Source organism: Podarcis melisellensis (genome assembly GCF_964234715.1).
Source record: "Podarcis melisellensis genome assembly, chromosome: 15".
Taxonomy (NCBI): Eukaryota; Metazoa; Chordata; class Lepidosauria; order Squamata; family Lacertidae; genus Podarcis; species Podarcis melisellensis.
The window spans coordinates 41,975,275-41,993,396 of record NC_138532.1 but is presented as its reverse complement, the minus strand read 5'-3'; the positions used below and the strand labels follow the sequence as shown (position 1 = coordinate 41,993,396).

The following is an 18,122-nucleotide window of genomic DNA, read 5'->3' as shown; positions in this document are numbered from 1 at the left end:
GATAAATAAGTATAAAAAGGGAGCTTACAATGTTTTTCCAAATATCATATAAATTTACTCCAGTCATTTTGGAATACTTGATATTGCTGGTTTCAGATTTTTCCCGTCAGTTTTTCCAATTCTGCAAAGTCCATCATCTTAATCTGCCACTCTTCTTTCATTGGTACTTCTTGTTTTTCCCATTTTTGGGCTGAAAGAGTTCTTGCTGCTGTTGTCGCATACATAAACAAAATTTTCTCTTCTCTTAGTATCTCTTCACCTACTATACCCAATAAAAAGGCTTCTGGTTTTTTAACAAAAGTGTTTTTAAACAATTTTTTTAACTCATTATATATCATTTCCCAGAAAGCCTTTGCTTCTTTACAAGTCCACCACATACGGTAAAATATACCTTCCTTTTCTTTACATTTCCAACATTCATTAGTTCTTGTCCTATATATTTTGGCAAGTTTTGATGGTCTTAGATACCATCTATACATAATTTTCATGACATTTTCTTTAAGTGCACTGCATGCAGAGAAATCTCAATTCAGAACCATGTGGACTAGCACCTTGTTTTTGTTACAAAGAGCTGTATATTGTGTGCTCTGTTGGAATGAGGGGGAAAGTTAATTCATTTGATGTTCAAAGGTAAACCTGCCTAATTTGCAGATTCCAAAACAATATTTGGACTGCAACAAAGACATCCTTTAAAAACCACACTTCTCGAAATCTTGCAATGCACTTTTCCGGCTAAGTATCGTTTACAAAAATGCATGCACTAAAGTGTGCCTAACAGGCAAGTATTTGTGAAAACAACATATGGAAATTGGGGTGTGTGTGGAGGGAGGGAATGCAAAATTGTGTAGAGTTGTGTGCAAAATTGCATACAAAAATGGGTGTGTTCAGAGAAATTCGCACTATAAAATGCTGGAGAATTTGGAAATTGCAAAGTGAGAGAAACAAAAAACCGATAGGTTCACCCATCCCTCATGCTTTGATGATTAAAAAGAGCTGCGTCTTGAGCTTGACCAGAGCAGGAATAAAACTAGAAAGCTGTGTTCAGCTGGGTCGGACTATTTGATCATAGGAACAAAGGAAGTGTCCATGCCAGTCAAGCAAAAAGACAGATTAAAGGGACATTTCCAGCCAGGAAAATGGACTCAGTGAGGATGCCAAGCTGAGCTCGTGAGAGGTGTGGTCTGAGGAGAGAGGGTGTGGTTAAGGAGGAGGTGTGGTTTTGGGGAGAGTCCCGGGGGCCGGATGGAGAGATCTGGAGGACTGCATTCAGCCCTTGGGCCTGAGGTTCCCCACCCTTGCCCGGCTTGCTTGCAAACTCATCTGTCCCTTTTTCAACTTCAATATCAGCCCTGCACTGATGACTGCTACTCCGACATTACTCTCCGCCTCACTTACGAGCTTCATGACCCTGACGGAAAAGTCCTGGACCACCCCAAGCCTATGCTTGATACGTATCAGAAACCTGAAGTGGATTTCCAGGTAACAAGATATAAATAATGGTTTTTTAGGGGACTTAGCTTTGTCTAAGGGACGCGAGTGGTGCTCTGGGTTAAACCACAGAGCCTCTTGGGCTTGCCAATAAGATCAGAAGGTCGCGGTTCGAATCCCCGCGACGGGGTGAGCTCCTGTTGTTCGGTTCCTGCTCCTGCCAACCTAGCAGTTCAAAAGCACGTCAAAGTGCAAGTAGATAAATAGGTACCGCTCCAGTGGAAAGGTAAACAGCATTTCCATGAGCTGGTCTGGTTTGCCAGAAGCGGCTTAGTCATGCTGGCCACATGACCTGGAATCTGTACGCCGGCTCCCTCGGCCAATAAAGCATGATGAGCGCCACAACCCCAGAGTCGTCCGGGACTGGACCTAATGGTCAGGGGTCCCTTTACCTTTGTCTAATCTTTATACTACAAGCTGCCCTGTGAGCTTTGGATGAAGGGTGGTGGAATAATAATAATAATAATAATAATAAGTCTGTTAATTTGTGGCAGAGTGCCCAAGAGTGCTTCTGTGCAGTGTTGAAGCTTAAACTGAGGACTCAGCTACACTGCAAATAAAACATTTTAAGTGTGTTGTAAAGTTCATTATACAAATGTGACACTAGATGGCGATGATGAGCTATGGTAAATTCAATATATTTTTCAAAACATTTTTTTTAAAAAAAGGATTTTTTGCAACTTTTTTTATAAATTCCCCCAGAGAAAGGCACCTGGAAAGGTGTGTAATGTGGTCCCATTTACAGTTTTCTAGCTGCTGTTTGAGTTGTCTGAGCCCTGGCCTAATATTATGGGAGGAGCTTGCATAGAAACCAAACTGCTGTCAAAAGTGTCCTTCCTAACCAAGAGAACCCAAGTCCAAAGGGGGGACCTGGTAGATACCACTGTCTTCCATATGCAATATTAAGGAGTTCAAAAAAACCAGATACCAAAACTAGGTATCTGATGCCAGCGTATCTGTCCAGTAATATATGAATACTCTGGGCTCCAGCACCAAATGGAATGCAGAGCAATTAGTTCACTGGGTTCATGTTATTATTATTATTTTGTTTCATAAAATTTATACACTGCTTGATTTCAAAAAACAGACAAACCTCAGAGGTTTATGAAAAGATCAAACAATAAAATTGAGAAAAAACAACAGCCATATTTTAAAAGTTGAAATACTAAAATAGATTGAAATTGCCTCAATGTTCTAAGCATCTGGATAGGCCTGCCAAAACAAAAATGTCACCGTTTCTCAGAGTGGCCTACTTTGCAGGACTGTTGTGAGTCTGGAAATGTGAGATGCCACACACAGTGGGGTTGTCAGCCAACCAACTTCTACACAAAGTAGACCTGAGTGAGTTATGGCCATTAATTTCAGTGGGTCTACTCTGAGAAGGACTAACGTGGGCCATTCCCATTCTCCTTTTGGGAAGGGTTGAGGTTGCTTGGATTCTGGTTGGCTTCAAGAGTTTCCACAGTGATAAAGATGATAATAATACTTTTTTTTGTCCCTTTGACTCCCGACATCCCTGTCAGCTGCCAGTCATGGAAGACTGTGGTGACAAGTCCGTCTGCACACCTCGCTTGAGCTTAGCTGTTGAAATGGAGTGAGTCTTCTGAATGTGTTTTTATTTTTGTAATGTGCTTTTGGCCATCAGACAGGGGAAGGAAAACCCCATTTTGGGCCACATTCGCACCATCCACTCAAAGTGCTGTATTACCACTAGTCAGGGCTTCTTCCCCCAAAGAATTGTGGGAGTTGTAGTTTGTTGAGGGTGTTGAGAGTTCTTAGGAGTCCCACATTCCCCCCCACAGAGGTACAATTCCCAGAGTGGTTCAGCAGTCAATCCCTCTTCACAGGGAACTCTGGGAATTGTAGGTCTGGGAGGGGAATAGGGACCTCCTAACTACTCCCTTTACAAACTACAGCTCCCAGAATTCTTTGGGGGGAAAGCCATAACTATTTAAAGTGGTATCAAAGTGCTTTTCATACATGGTGTAACTGTGGCCTGAGTGACCCACCCCACTTAGAACAGGGAGAAGTAAAATCCATTTACTGAGCCTATGCTATAGAGGAAGCACATAAATTTAACCAGAAATGTCCCTTTCCAGACATACTTTTTATTGTGCATTCATGATGATTTGGGCTCACGTTGGTATCATGGTGGTTATCAGCGATCCCACTTTCGCTACCGTTTGTGGATATAATAATAATAAATAATAATAAATTTTATTTATACCCTGCCCTCCCTGGCCAGAGCCGGGCTCAGGGCAACTAACACCAATAAAATCACAGTAAAAACATAAGGGGGGGGGGGAATTTAAAATACAGTTAAAATGCAATTTTTAAAATGCAGCCTCATTTTAAAAGTAACTGGTAGATCAAGACCATAAGGGGAGGGAAACATAAGAGTCAGGCTGTGCCTTGGCCAAAGGCCTGGCGGAACAGCTCTGTCTAGCATGCCCTGCGGAAAGATGTCAAGTCCCGCAGAGCCCTGGTCTCTTGGGACAGAGCGTTCCACCAAGTCGGGGCCAATACTGAAAAGGCCCTGGCCCTAGTTGAGACCAATCTAACCTGAGTGACCTGGGACCTCCAAAATGTTGTCATTTGTGGACCTTATGGTCTTCTGCGCGGCATACCAGGAGAGGTGGTCCTGTAGGTCGTGATCTGGGCTGTCTGACAAAAGCTTCAGTTTTTAAGATGTCACAAGACCTTGTGCTGTTTTTACAGTGTCTGCGGGTCTTGAAATTCTATCTCTTTTTTCATTACAGGAAGGAACTGGTGGTTGGCTCCACCAAGGAACTGGGAATGAAAATCTATCTGTCCAACAGCGGCGACAACTCCCACATGACGTCTCTGGTTGTGCAGTACCCTTCAAACCTCCATTATAAAAATGTCCAAGAGGTCATGTCTGTCTTTGAACTTTCCCAGTGTTTAACTGGTCTTCTTTACCTCAATCTGGGCAGGTAGGGGGCCTATAGCACATTGGCAGAACACCTGCTCTGCGTGCCTAAGGCTCCAGCCTCTCTACGCAGGGCTGGGATATGACTCCTTGCTGGGAAGCCTGAAGAGCCTCTGCCAGTCAGTGCAGACAGTACTGAGCTATATGACCAAGGGTCTCACACGGGAAAAGGTATATTCAGAATCACGAGGACAGGTATCTCAATTTCTTTTGCGCCCAGAAAGTCCCAGGCTCAGTTCCCAGTATCTCCAGGTATGAAACATAGATGGACAAATAGACTGACTTAGTATAATGCAGCTTTCTATTGAATTCAGAACTATGATGACTGGAATCTTGTTTTCTTTTTAGGGAGGGGAGGAGCTACAGCTCAGTGGTATAGCATTTATTTTGCACGCAAAAGGTCCCAATTCTAACTTCCGGCATTTTCAGCTAAACTGATGGGAAAGGCCCTTTCTCTGCCAGACCCCCTAGAAAGCTGCTACTGGTCAGAACAGATAGCTGAAAGGCCTGACGTGGTCTAAGGCAATGTCTCGCATCCCTAGCTATTTCCTCAGGGGCATGCTGGATCAAAGGGGGTTTCTGGGACATTCTGGATTGAAGGAAGATTCCTGTTCTGCCCCTCCCCCCATGTCTCAACAGATTTCCTCTTCTGTCATCCACTGTGATGCACCTCAGCCAGTCTCAGTTTTATTCTCATCTCTGCACTGCAAGGTTGGACATCCGATCTTCAAGAAATCTACCGTAAGTTCAATTTGTGCAGGCATTCAGCTACTCCCTTGACTTCTGCCTATTGCCTTTGACACCCACCCTCTGCTAGCCATTGGCTGGGCTGCTGCATGACATCATGGAATGTTTTCCGAACATTCCAGCTGCTCAGGCGGTCATGAGAATATTGATATATGCAGCACCCACAGTGCTTTCTCAGAATGCCAGATGTGCCAGTAGGTTTGGCAACCAATGTGAGAGTCAAACCAAACAGCTGTTTCAAAGTGCAGGATTTGATTATTTTGCTTAAATACTCGTTATCTAGTTACAGGGTAAAGGTAAAGGGACCCCTGACCATTAGGTCCAGTTGTGGCCAACTCTGGGGTTGCGGCGCTCATCTCGCTTTATTGGCCGAGGGAGCCAGCGTACAGCTTCCGGGTCATGTGGCCAGCATGACTAAGCCGCTTCTGGAGAACCAGAGCAGCGCACGGAAATGCCGTTTACCTTCCCGCTGGAGCGATACCTATTTATCTACTTGCACTTTGACATGCTTTTGAACTGCTAGGTTGGCAGGAGCAGGGACCGAGCAACGGGAGCTTACCCCATCACGGGGATTCGAACCTCCAACCTTCTGATCTGCAAGCCCTAGGCTCTGTAGTTTAACCCACAGCGCCACCCGCGTCCCTAGTTAGAGGATAAATTGACATAAATCTGATATCAGGAATCACAAGACAGAGAATCTTGTAGGAGAACACTTCGATCTCCCAGGACATTCTATACAAGATCTCAAAGTAGCTGTCTTATTACAAAAGAATTTCAGAAATAGACTGGAAAGAGAAGTGGCTGAATTGCTACTTATTACCAAACTTAAAACCATGGAGAGACTTGGTCTGAACAGAGACATTGGATTCTAATCTCATTATACATGATAAGCTGTTTTTAGCCATCTCCCCCCTTGCTTTTTCCTGTAAGACCAATTGCAGTTGTCAACAGGTTTACCACACTTATCAGCCAATCACCCATTCCCACCACCCTTCTGAATAATACCCTTCCCCACCCTTTCACTATATATAAGGGTCTGGTGACTTCTGTTTCAGTGTACCTGAAGTGTGCATACACACAAAAACTCATACCAATAACAAACTTAGTTGGTCTCTAAGGTGCTACTGGAAGGAATTTTTTTACTCATTATCTAATTCTTGCTCTCTCTTCTTTCATTTGCTGCACAGGCAAATTTTTCAGTAACCTGGCAACTAGATGGGAAAAAATTCCCCACAGAATCCGCTAACTTCATGATTAACGTTACCAAGTAAGTGGTCAGTCTCTGCTGAAAACTATTGGCTCGGACAGGGCAAATGATCATGTTTGGCGCATTACTTTTTTATGCATGGTGTTTTATTAACGCGCATTGCCAAAGTAGATTGGGGTGGCTGGGTGAGCTGGAATCTCCAGAGGCCACTAACTAGCTTGGAGAAGGCTGTTTTAGAGTCATCAGGTACTGCAGAAAGGTAACAGTCCTGTTCTGGGGAAAGAGGTGGGATATAAATAATACAGCTCATCTGTTTGATTTTCACAGTGCCAACAAAAACAGCACAGCCCTGAGAGAAGACCGTTCCCTGGGTGTGAAATATGCCATGAACGCTATCCTTACCAGGTCGAGTCTTCAGGATTAGCCAAAACCAGAATGTCTCTTTGGACACAAACAAATGAGCAGGACTTGGGCTATGCTTAATTTTTTAAAGCTATTTTTGATTTTGATCCTCTTTTGAACGTTGTGGTCTAAACCACTGAGCCTCTTGGGCTTGCTGATCGGAAGGTTGGTGGTTTGAATCCCCGTGATGGGGTGAGCTCCCGTTGCTCTGTCCCAGCTCCTGCCAGTCTAGCAGTTTGAAAACACGCCAGTGCAAGTAGATAAATAGGTACCGCTGTGGTGCGAAGGTAAACAGCATTTCCGTGCGCTCTGGCACTCATCACAGTCCTCTCCATGCGCCGGAAAACTGCCTGTGAACAAACACCGGCTCCCTCGGCCTGAAAGTAGAGGAGTGCTGCAACCCCATAGTCAACTGACTGGACTTAAACATCCAGGGGTCCTTGAACTTAAACACGTTTTCAATTGATAATTTTAAGGTTTTATTTTCTGCTTTTCCAAATGTTAAAGGGTTGTTTCTCCCCTCCAAGCTGTATATAGATTGTGTGAAATAAAATAAAAAGTAGTAAAAATAACTCCCAGCAGCCTGGCCAGTGACAAGTAAGGAGTCGAACATCTGGAGGGTGCCACCATAAACACCTGGTATCCTAGAAAAGCCTCTGGGGGGGGGGCAGATCCAAATAGACCCAAGGAAGACCAAGGTGGCGTGAATGCAAGGAAGTGTGTGGGCAACACCCAAGTTCCCTCTGCTCCTTGTGTGCTGCTGATGCTTTGTTTTGCAATGATCAAACAGCTGTCCAATTAATTTATTTTAAAAATGTTTGTCCACAGGCAGCTTCCAAATGTGTACGCGAGCCTGGATGAAAGATCCTCCCACAGCACCCAATTCACCTTTAATGTAGGTACAAAGCCGCTGTACTCTTCCTCTCGTCCCTAAGGTTCACTGTTACCTGATGTCGGTCATTTAAAAATATAAAAATCTTTGCAGATCACAGGGAACCAATTTGGGGCACAGCTTGAGTTGCGGATCTGGGTCCCTCTCAACATAGACAACCGCCAGATTGCAAGCATAAAGAACGTGGCAGGGGTGCAGGTAAGTTTTCTGGTTTCCTCCCACTTAAAAAAACAAACAAGCACGTGTGAGTATAGCTATAAAGATATGGAGCTGCTGGGATGATAGCGCAGTGCCAGCATCTGCCCCACTGCCTCTTAAGGGGGCATTCCCCAACCACTGGTGGCTGGTGCTCATTCAGGCTGCTAAGACAGAGAATTCTGGCAGGGAGCCCAAACAGGGAGTGGAGTCAGAGCCAGCAAAAGCCAACTAATATTTTTCGCTCCTTAAGACACACCTAGTTTTTAGAGGAGGAAAGCAAGAAAAAAAAAATTCTGAACGAAACAGTGGATGTATGATTTTTGTGGTTCATGCAGTGTGGTTCATGCAGTGGTCACAGTTATGTGATTTGACGGTGAGTTTGGGGTAGCCCAATGCAAAAATCCTGAGGATCCATGTGCTTTTACCACCCCGTTCCCAGGCAGTCTCCTTTATCTCTAAAGTCCTTTATCTCTCTCCCTGATCAGCGGCTTTGTTTCAACACCCACTTCCATCTTTCAAAAAGAAAAAAAGCATGATCTGCTTTTTGCCCCTGGGCAATTCAACTCCAGGGACCACGCACTCGCTCCATAAGACACAGACATTTCCCCTTACATTTTAGGAAGAAAAACGTATGTCTCATGGAGCGAAAAATACAGTAGGTTGCCAGCTTCCATGCCAAGGAAGCTGGCAACCTGGACTTGGTTGTAAGAAGGCAGGCTGAGGTTGGGGGAGCAGTTTGTGATTCCCCCAATGGACCACCCTGCACATCTGTAGCTCACCACCACCCTTCAGCCCAACAGGTGGGGGGGGACCTCTCTGGCCCTCCAGATGTTGCTGAACGACAACATCAGTCCAACCAGCATGACTAGTGGCTAAGGATGATGGGACTTGTAGAACAGCACCATTTCTGTAGCCTGGGAATAAAGTAAAACCTGGCTAGACTGACGTGGTTCATTTATGTGACCTCTGGGTTTACTAGGCTGAGGCAGGGCAGGTAGAGAAGAGAGCCAATGAACCTCAAGGGTCCTACTAAAGAGACATGGGTGTGTTACAATTTATAGTAGACAAACTGTATAGTTCCAACCATTACAAAAATACAGTCATAAAAAATATACGTACATACATACAAGTTGGACACCATATAAATCTTTATCAATATAAAACAGTGCTCTTAACAGGTTTAATACTGTGAAAGTTAAACTAGTTACAGTCTGCGTGTTATTTTTTTTAAAGGAACTATAACACTGAAGGATAAAATCCTGCAAGATGTTTTTTTTAAAGATTTAGAATAAAGGCTTTAATTAAAGATGCATGGACCTAAATTCTGAATTAAATGTTTTTGAACTGAAAGCAATTTGGTGGAGGGGAGGTGTAAATTAGGCTGAAATCTATTAGACAAAACACAAACCAATTATTTTGAAGATCCATTGCACTTGACCAAAGGTGAAACTAAAAGTTGAGAGAAAAAACGCCTTATCTTTTATTATATACATAAATCATAAGAAATACCTGTGTGCTTACAATAGCACCTGAAAGTTTCACCATTCGACAGCCACAAGGCTCGGTTTCGTCACTGAAAGAAATTGCTTGTGTTCAGCAAATCTGTGGCAGACTTGAAGCTGAGAACCTCCTCACAGAACAGCTTGAGCTGCTTCTGTGCTTGCTTCAAGGAGGAAGTGGTTGGCTTCCTCTTGTAAGACACCTCTTTCAGAAGTTTGTCTGCTAAATAGTGAAGCCACAAGACGTTGCTGTGGGGGAAGTAGTCCGCCCAGCTATTTGCGTTCTCCTCTCTCATCTGCCTGTAAATGTCAAACTGATAGTCACCTCTGCCTTGGAAGATCTCCTCATCAGTGGAGAGGTCACAGTACACGGTTAACCCATCCCTCTCCAGCCTGGAGAAGGTGTAGTCAATAATGTTGACAAGGATGCCATGGGTGGGGAGAGTGTGGGTCTCCCCATTCAATCTAAAGCTCACCTTCTTTAAGGCGGTTTTCTTCACCAGCACATTGCCCCAGTGGAGATCTCGGTGCTCAAAGTGCAACGCTTCCTCAGCCACGGCCAGCGAAGCTGTGACTTGGTGCAAGATGCTCTTGGAGGCCAGCACAGAGTTCAGCTGCCGGTTCTGCATGTATTCCAGGTCCATGCCTCCATACTCAAACTCCAAGACCACAAAGAGCTGCCGGTCTCCAAAGAAGTCTGGCCGGTCGTTTTCAGACACTCTCAGCCTGTGGTATTCATCCCAGGCAGCCAGGAGATGGTCAGGGTAGCTGCCCTGGACACAGTGAATGGAATGCAAGCTGATAAACCCAGACGTTTGGTGAACCTCCTCATCTGCCAAAAGGCTGAGCTCTTTTGAAATGATGATCTCGGGTAAGATCTCACCAAAGGTCTTTTGAGGTTCTCCATTGACTTGGTCGCTCCCTTCAATGGGGATTATTTTTAAAGCTGTGAGACCCCTTTCACCCTCTGTCCTGAAAACCTCCCCAAAAACACCTTCTCCAATTTTCTCACACCTCTGCATCTTATCGGGGGTGATGCATTCATCAAAGGAGATGGGGCCGTTCTGATGGCATTCCCTGTAGACTTTTTCCTCATCCGTTAGAACCATCTCTGACATGGCAGAAGAGGTCATGGACGACAGCAGGACCATAGAGGAGGAAGGGGATATAGAGTAGCTCAGTTTTTGAGTGAAGGGGGTCTTGGGAGTCTCCGTCACGGAAGGAAGAGAAGCATTGGCAATGCTGCTGCTTAAGCTTTCCACCTCGGACAGGATGATCTTTTTCTTGTGGAGAGAAAAAGAAGCCCGGATCCTGCGCCACAAGCTGGAATTCTTGAATGAGCACTCTGGAGACAGAATTGACGGGGAAAGATAGTCTTCCGTTTTGTTGCGTTTCAAGCATTCCTGAAGGAGGGAAGGATCAGCCTGCCTTTTCCGCCCCAAGTGCCTCTTCTGCCTTGCTTTCTCAAGCTTCCCTCGTTGTCCCCATCGACTGGTACTGAATCCGCTGATGCAGGCTTTTCGACCAGTGCCTACAGTGCTACAGGTGGGGACCAACTTTCTGCTGGTGTCAGATAGGCCACAGAGAGAATCTGACTGCAAAGTATGTTGTTTTTTCCAAGAAAGCCGGACTACTGCTTGTTTTTTGGTGGACTGACTAGCCAACCAGTTTGGCACCACTCGACTGTCCAGGAGCACAGTGGGCTGAAGCTGGGGGCTACTATAGTCTTTTATGTTATCATTCCCTTCTTCCGAGACTGCTCCGTTCAGCTCACCAACTGCCTTTGGAGAACTGGTGCATGCTGGAACTGAGACACGCTGCCTCTTGTTAGCAAGAGGCGCTGCATCTTTTGGCAAGCAGAGGTAAATCTTGTCATCATGCAAATTGGCTTGTAGCTGGAAAACACCCGAAAGAGGCTCTTTTGGTGACACTGGGAGGCTCTGGCCATGATCTGCACCCGGGCTTTGACTGGGGCTAACCACACAACACCCCGGCGAGATTGTGAGCCCTTCCGTGTTTTGCAAAGATGCTCCCGTCTCGCTGCAGGAATTGCAAGACTGCAAGGCAGAGCTGCTTTTGAACAGCGGATGGGGTGAGCTGCTGCAGTGCGGCTGAAATAACGTCACGGGCAGAGGTTCAGCCTGGGAATCCTCGTGCACAGACCTCCGCTGTAGACTCGGGACATCCTCCAGGGTGAAGAGCTCCAAGCTGCCTCCCATCTCCCTGGCATCCCCATCCATCTTCATTGAGCTCAGCTCAGAGAGGCCATCGCCGCCGCCACGACAGCAGTCCTCTCGCAACACTTCCTGCAGATCGTCGGGATGGAAGCAGCAGGTGTAAGAGGCAGGGCTGCTGCTCTGCAGGACTCTCTGCTCGCCTCCCTCTTCCTCCAAATCCCTTTTCGCCAGCCACGGCAGCTCGGGGGTGCTTGACAGCAACGGGAACTGTATACTCAGCCCTCTCTGGACAGGCTTCCGGCAGCGCTGAGTGACGTTCCTGCGCAGCGGGGTGGGGGGCACAAAGGCGCTGGCAGCAGCAGGCCGGTCCCCAAGCTTTCCTTGCGGGGCCTTGTTCTCCTTGGCCCCCTTCCCCTTTTTCTTGGCCGTGCCCTTCCTGCTGGGGGGCTTTTTGCGCAGCCGGGCCTTCCTGGTGGGGGGCAGGAAATCAGAGTCTTCGGAGGAGGAAGGGGGGGCAGCGGGGGCCTTTTGGACCGACTTGGAGGGCAGGTAACTCGGGTCACCGAAGGAGGAAGAGGCGGCCGTCTCTTCGAAGGACAGGGAGGAGGAGCAGCTGCTGCTGAAGAGGCGCTTGCGGTCCACCGGGGGCGAGATCCAGGGGGCAGGAGGGGGCAGCCGCCTCAGCCCAGCCCGGCGAGCGGCAGCAGCGGAGGCCGCGCCCGGCCCGCCTCGGCCTAGTCCCCCCCGCAGCCCCGAGTACGTCCTCAGCAGCCGGGCCCGGGGCTGCTCCATGCGAGCGGAACCAGGAGGCCCAGCCCGAGCGCCCCTCACCCCGCACGGGAAGTGGTAGGCCGGAAGCGGGCGAGGGGGCGGGACCCTCGAGGGGCGGGTTCCTTCTCCTTCGCTAGGCTACGGAGCGGAGTTCGGCGCGCCCGCCACCATTTCAAAGCCAGCTCTCGCGAGAACCCCGGCGGAACTTCCGTTAAAGTTGCCCTCGCGAGAGGCCTCCGCGGCCATCGCAGCCAATCGGGAGCGGCGGCGCGCGGCCCAAGCTCTTGCGAGATTTCCGGGGAGAGGTGGGGTTTGCTCCTTTCCATTACTGTCTGGCCTTTCCCGTCTCTATGGTACGGAGCGCCGCCCCGCGCTTCTTTCCTCTTTGACGGCCCCTAGAGGAAAGGGGAATAAGGGCGACGCTCTACACCTTACCGTCCTGTTTGGGTTCTTGCTCGCCATTTGAGGGGTCAGGCTGCGGAAAGCTGCGTTCAGTTGAGGGCGTGTGGCGGGATTATTCTTTCTGCTCCAGATAAATATAAATATAAAATATAAATGTATTATAAATATATAATAGGTGGTATGTACTTTTATGTACAGAACCATTGAAATTAATAGACGTTAAGCCCATTCATTTTTATGGGTCAACTCCTGAGTATAACTAGCGCTGGAAAAAAAATATTTCTTTTCCGTTTATTTCCTTTATATTCTTAATATTCAGGATTTCAAAGCAGTGCGCATAAACTTCAAAGAAAAAGCGTACACAACAAAAAATACAAATCCATCCTGAGAACAGAAAGCCACCTTAGAATGCCTCTTGAAACGTTTTTATCCAGCTGCCTTTGCATCCTGACTAATGTTTCCCCCGTGAATTCCGCCCCCCTCAGGATTGCCTTAGCACACTGTAATTTTTAAATTGCTGCCACGAAAATGAATTCCAAACGCAGCAATCTGCAATAGGTGGCGCATTAAACACATTGTACTTTAATATTTTGTTGGAAGCCGCCTAGAGTGGCTGGGGAAACCCAGCCAGATGGGCGGGGTATAAAATTATTATTATTATTATTATTATTATTATTATTATTATTATTATTATTAATTATTTAATTAATGCCCTTTGAAATGATACATTAGAAAATTGCTAGTAATTAGAAATAAAATTTCTCATTAGCTGCCTCCCCAGAGCTCACCATAAACTATGTGGTTGAGCATTGTATCAGCTGTTTTATCACTGTACTGTTCAAATAAACATGTAATTAACCAAGTAATTAAAGCCAGGCTGCCGAGGTCCCTGGTGTACAGTAAGACGAGCACCAGCAGGTGGAACTTTTACCATCTGCTAACTTTATTTCTCCTCTGTACAAACGTATTTAAGTCAATATGTGTTGTTGGTGATTGTTGTGGTTTTTTTTTTGTAATGCTAAATTTATTCTATGTTTGCCAAATTGTTTGTTCTTGTTCTGTTTGACCTCCTTGGTCTGTTTTGTAAACTGCCTTCTCCCCCCCATCCAAATTGATTGTATTTTTGTAAGAACGCCCTTCCAGCAGATGTCAAAGCAATAAACAACTACCTGACATTCAGAAGACATCTTAAGGCAGCCCTGTTCAGGGAAGTTTTTAACGTGTGATTTTACTGTATTTTTGGTTTTTATGGAAGCCGCCCAGAGTGGCTGGGGAGGCCCAGCCAGATGGGCGGGGTATAAATACTAAATAATTATTATTATTATTATTATTATTATTATTATTATTATTATTATTATTATTATTATTTGTTGTCCCCAATTTATTATTACTGGCAAGAGGTACTGCTAGAATCAGCCCTAGACTTGTAACAGGGGCATAAGAATTCTGGACTACAGGGTAGCAATAAAACACTTTTTTAAAATGCTTTTTGGTGGAGAGGGCTTGCGTTCCTATCTATGGGCCCTTTGAGGATTAAGACAAATTCATGGCGGATCAGGCTTTCAGTTGGCCACATGCTATGATGCCCACCTCCACTGTCAGATTCAGACCAACTATCCCTATGTTCCAGGGGCATCCCTGATTTAGAGAAGCTGTTCTGGTTTCTGATCCCCCTTTTCCTTAGGATGTCCCTGTTTTCATTGGAGGGTATGGAGTTACCCGATCCCCAATCTGTCTGAAGGCAATCCTGTATAGGGAAGTTTTTTTTTAATGTTAAATGTTTTTATTATGTTTTTATTGTGTTTTTATATATGTTGGAAGCTGCCCAGAGTGGCTGGAGCAACCCAGTCAGATGTGTGGGGTATAAATAGTAAAATTATCATTATGGAATGGGGCATCCCTATTTTCATTGGGGAGATGTTGGAGGGTTTGCAGATTCAGTATGCCTTTCAATACCAGTGTGAAAATAGGATGCTGGCACCAGGCTCTCACTGATGCAGCAACAGGTTCTACCTTAAGTCCTTTAATTTCAGTGGGTCTTCTCTGAGTAGGAGTATCATTGGGTACAAGCCAATGTTATTATTTTAAAAGAGGCAACAGTATATGATCAGAAATCTGTACGACTTTAATACTGCACACACTCTATACATATAAAGCACACTCAAACATTGTTTCCCTCAAAGGATTACCCTTCACAGAGTTGCAATTCACAGCAGCTCTTAACAAACTTCAGTTCCCAGAATTATTTTAGATAAGGAATGTGTTTAAAGGTGTATTGTGTACATGGCCTAAGTGCTATGAGTTGTATCAAATTAAGTGTTCTAAAATTAGTGCTGAAATTAGACCATGCCCATTCATTTCCGTGTTGCTTACTCTGAGTATGACCAACAATGGACACAACCCTGTTTCATTCATTTTTTTCTCCTCTTTCATCAGAATACCACTGTGTGCAAAACGGACCTTGGACGCACAGACTCAAAGGTAAAAATAGGGCTGTGGAGGAAGGAAGCATGTTTGCTGATCATACTCCTGCCCTTTTGCCTCTCAAGAAGGCAGCTTACAAGAAATCCATACAGTACAAAGGTTGGTGGGGTGGAGGGGGGGAGACAGAGAAATTAAACAGGAAAGCTGATTTTTAAATTATCTGTTGCAACAGAGTCCCACTCCCTGTTTGTCAGGAGGTGAAGGACCCAGAACTAAGTAAAAACAACTCCTCTTAAATGTTTGCATTTTGGCATGGAGGAGGACCTCCCCTTCTGCAGGGTCATCTGGGATAAGTGTCAGGGTTACATCACAAACTAGGTGGAGTCAGGCAAACCAGAGTGTCATATTCCTGAGTAACAGCTTGTTTTCACACAGTTCCAGACAGAGTTTACACAAAGTATTGACATTGGAAATAGAGTTTGTGAATCCAGGATTCTCTAAAACAGATCCTTCAGTGAAGGTGGAGTCGCATTGTGCACAATTATTGTCTCTCTTCCGCTCTGTTTTGAAATACAACTGTGCCTCTTTCTCTGTCAGGACAGCGAGGGAGTTGGATACCAGCTCGTGAGTTGTGCCATCACATCAGAGAAGGAGGACGTGGTTGTGACGGCAGAGCTACCTTTAGCCAATTCCTTACAGGTATATGTTGCAGGGTGAGATTCTTTTCCAGGGGCAAAGTTCCACCACTGATTAGATCAGGGGTGACGAATGTCTGGCCGTTGGGCCAAACTTGGCCTGACAGAGGTCCAGAATGGACCAGTGAGGCTGTTCCCCTCTAAACCCCACAGCCAGCATCATATGTGATGTCAGGCATGACTGGGAGCCTCAAAGTGCCCTCCTGGTTGTGCTTTGGCAAGAGAAAACAGGCTTTGGCGGTTCAGCCCAAAGCCTACTAGACCGACTGCATGAGTTCTCTGCAGGGAGCGCAATTGTGAAGCCTGGGGAAAAAACTGGTGAGTGCTTTGACATCCTCAAGTGCTTTGACGTCCCGACTTTGGGATTTCAAAGTGCCCAGTCCCTTGATGTAATTATGGCGTCAGGTGATCAACAGGTAGGTGGCCCTGTCCTCCTTACAAATTTGACCCAAGAAGCTAGAATCTGGTCCGCGTAGCCTTAATAGTCCCCTCTCTGCACCATGGAGAAACTTTGAAATTTAGAAAGCTGCTTTGTGTTGAATCAGATCCTTGATCTATCTTTGTCTACACCCGGTGTGGGAACTTCTGACCCCTGAACTGCTGCAGCTCCCTTCATCTCAGGCCATGGGCCATGCTTGCTGGGGCTTGAATCCCAGCTTGGGAGAAAGTCAGGATATAAATGCAGTAAATATGTAAAGAAACAGCAGAAGGGCTAAAGGTTCTCCACGCCTGGCCGATACTGGCTTTCCTCATTTAACTATTGGAATTATTATTATTAATCATTTGTACCCTGCCCATCTGGCTGGGTTCCCCAGCCACTCTGGGCAGCTTCCAACAAAGATTAAAAATACATTAAAATGTCACACTTTAAAAACTTCCCTGAACAGGGCTGTCTTCAAATGTCTTCTAAATGTCAGGTAGTTGTTTATCTCTTTGACATCCAATGGGAGGACGTTCCACAGGGTGGGCGCCACCACCGAGAAGGCCCTCTGCCTGGTTCCCTGTAGCTTTGCTTCTCGCAGGGAGGGAACTGCCAGAAGGCCTTCGGCGCTGGACCTCAGTATCCAGGCAGAACGATGGGGGAAATTCCAGTTGGGTGTCGTAAACATTGCTGTCGCTTCTTCCGTTCCTTCCTTTTAGGTCTTAGAAAACAGGACTGACTTGCTGGTTCGAGGGGAAATTGTTTTCGACAGGAACCTTTACGTGGGCCTGAATGCGGAAAATTACAAAACAGAGGTAACTGGCGGGAGGAAAGGCACTTCAGGCCCTTTTCCACAGGGAAGAGTGAACTGAAAGTGAGAAATGGGGATCTTCTCAGTCCTTAGCACATCAGAACCAGCCCTATCATTGGGATCTGGGGGGCAGCTTCCCTCTGCGACTGGTTGTGGGGGGTCACGAAAGAGCAGCAGTTTAATAGCATGATTTATTATCTTATGGTTGGATTTTCACTGTGTTTTTCTACACCTACATACACACCCAGGCAGCTGTGAATGTGCAGTCCACTCACGTTTATGAGGGAGCGGAAACACTTAAACATGTAACATTTAAGGTTGTAGCAGAGCCCTGAATGCCTCAAGGTCTTAGGATCGCTTCCGCTGCAAAATGCATCCTCTTCCCTTGTTTCTGTTTTGCCCCTTGTCCGTAGATCAAGGTGATCTTGCTGAAGGAGAAAGTCTTTGATTTCCTTCCCTTCCTCATCGGCAGCTCTGTGGGCGGCTTGGCGCTGCTGCTGCTAATTACCGCCGTTCTTTATAAGGTTAGTATTCCTTCCATGGAGCCGTGTTTTAAAAATAGGCTAGATCAAGTCAAATCCGATATTTACTGTCACGGTCGATGAGCAGCGTTGAAGAAGCAAAGTAACAAGCGTGTCGGATGCATTATCCAAATGACTACAGCAGGATAAAATAATAAGAGCAGCACAGAGTGAAATAAAATGGGCACCGACGTTTCAGACTCTTGTAGTCATGTCACGAGCTCCAAAGACGAAAAAGGTACATCATGTCTGGGGTCGGTTCCTGGTGGGTTTTGCTTGCTGCAGCACGTTTGGCCACACTGAGAGCAATAGAGGCATTTTAATCGCAGGGGAGTAAAAGGACGTAAAATGCATTGGTTGCCCTGGCAGATTTAATTAAAGGGGTTCAGTAAAGATTTTGCACAGATCTCAGCCAAGGAGCAATACAGAAGGACTTGGGCCGCTGACCCGACCTCTCCCAGAGGCGCTGGGGCGCTTGTGCTCGTGGTAGGGGGTGGTCCAGATTGTTTTAGGATGT

At 46.1% G+C, this 18,122-nt stretch overlaps 2 protein-coding genes across 4 annotated transcripts in view; one reads left to right on the top strand and one right to left on the bottom strand.

Annotated features, from left to right (window-relative positions):
- Nucleotides 1-18,122, top strand: part of ITGAE (integrin subunit alpha E) — a gene marked incomplete at its 5' end in the record, with an annotated part of 62,662 nt that overhangs the window by 43,259 nt on the left and 1,281 nt on the right. For 2 of the 3 annotated variants that reach the window (XM_081890203.1, XM_081890204.1), the window contains 12 exons: nt 1,348-1,479; nt 3,012-3,082; nt 4,248-4,380; nt 5,078-5,179; nt 6,373-6,452; nt 6,720-6,797; nt 7,623-7,689; nt 7,780-7,884; nt 15,170-15,214; nt 15,755-15,856; nt 16,993-17,088; nt 17,498-17,608. In XM_081890203.1, the coding sequence (XP_081746329.1) occupies nt 1,348-1,479; nt 3,012-3,082; nt 4,248-4,380; nt 5,078-5,179; nt 6,373-6,452; nt 6,720-6,797; nt 7,623-7,689; nt 7,780-7,884; nt 15,170-15,214; nt 15,755-15,856; nt 16,993-17,088; nt 17,498-17,608 (1,122 nt within the window). Of the gene's footprint in view, nt 1-1,347; nt 1,480-3,011; nt 3,083-4,247; nt 4,381-5,077; nt 5,180-6,372; nt 6,798-7,622; nt 7,690-7,779; nt 7,885-15,169; nt 15,215-15,754; nt 15,857-16,992; nt 17,089-17,497; nt 17,609-18,122 lie in introns of those variants that run through there. The other variant, XM_081890205.1, reaches the window with a different exon arrangement.
- Nucleotides 8,915-12,498, bottom strand: HASPIN (histone H3 associated protein kinase). Its single transcript, XM_081890288.1, has one exon. The coding sequence runs from the start codon at nt 12,350-12,352 to the stop codon at nt 9,455-9,457; it is 2,898 nt and encodes a 965-aa protein (XP_081746414.1). The 5' UTR covers nt 12,353-12,498; the 3' UTR covers nt 8,915-9,454.

Excerpts from the sequence above, each read along its gene's own strand:
- HASPIN (XM_081890288.1), bottom strand. The coding sequence starts at position 12,352 with ATGGAGCAGCCCCGGGCCCGGCTGCTGAGGACGTACTCGGGGCTGCGG.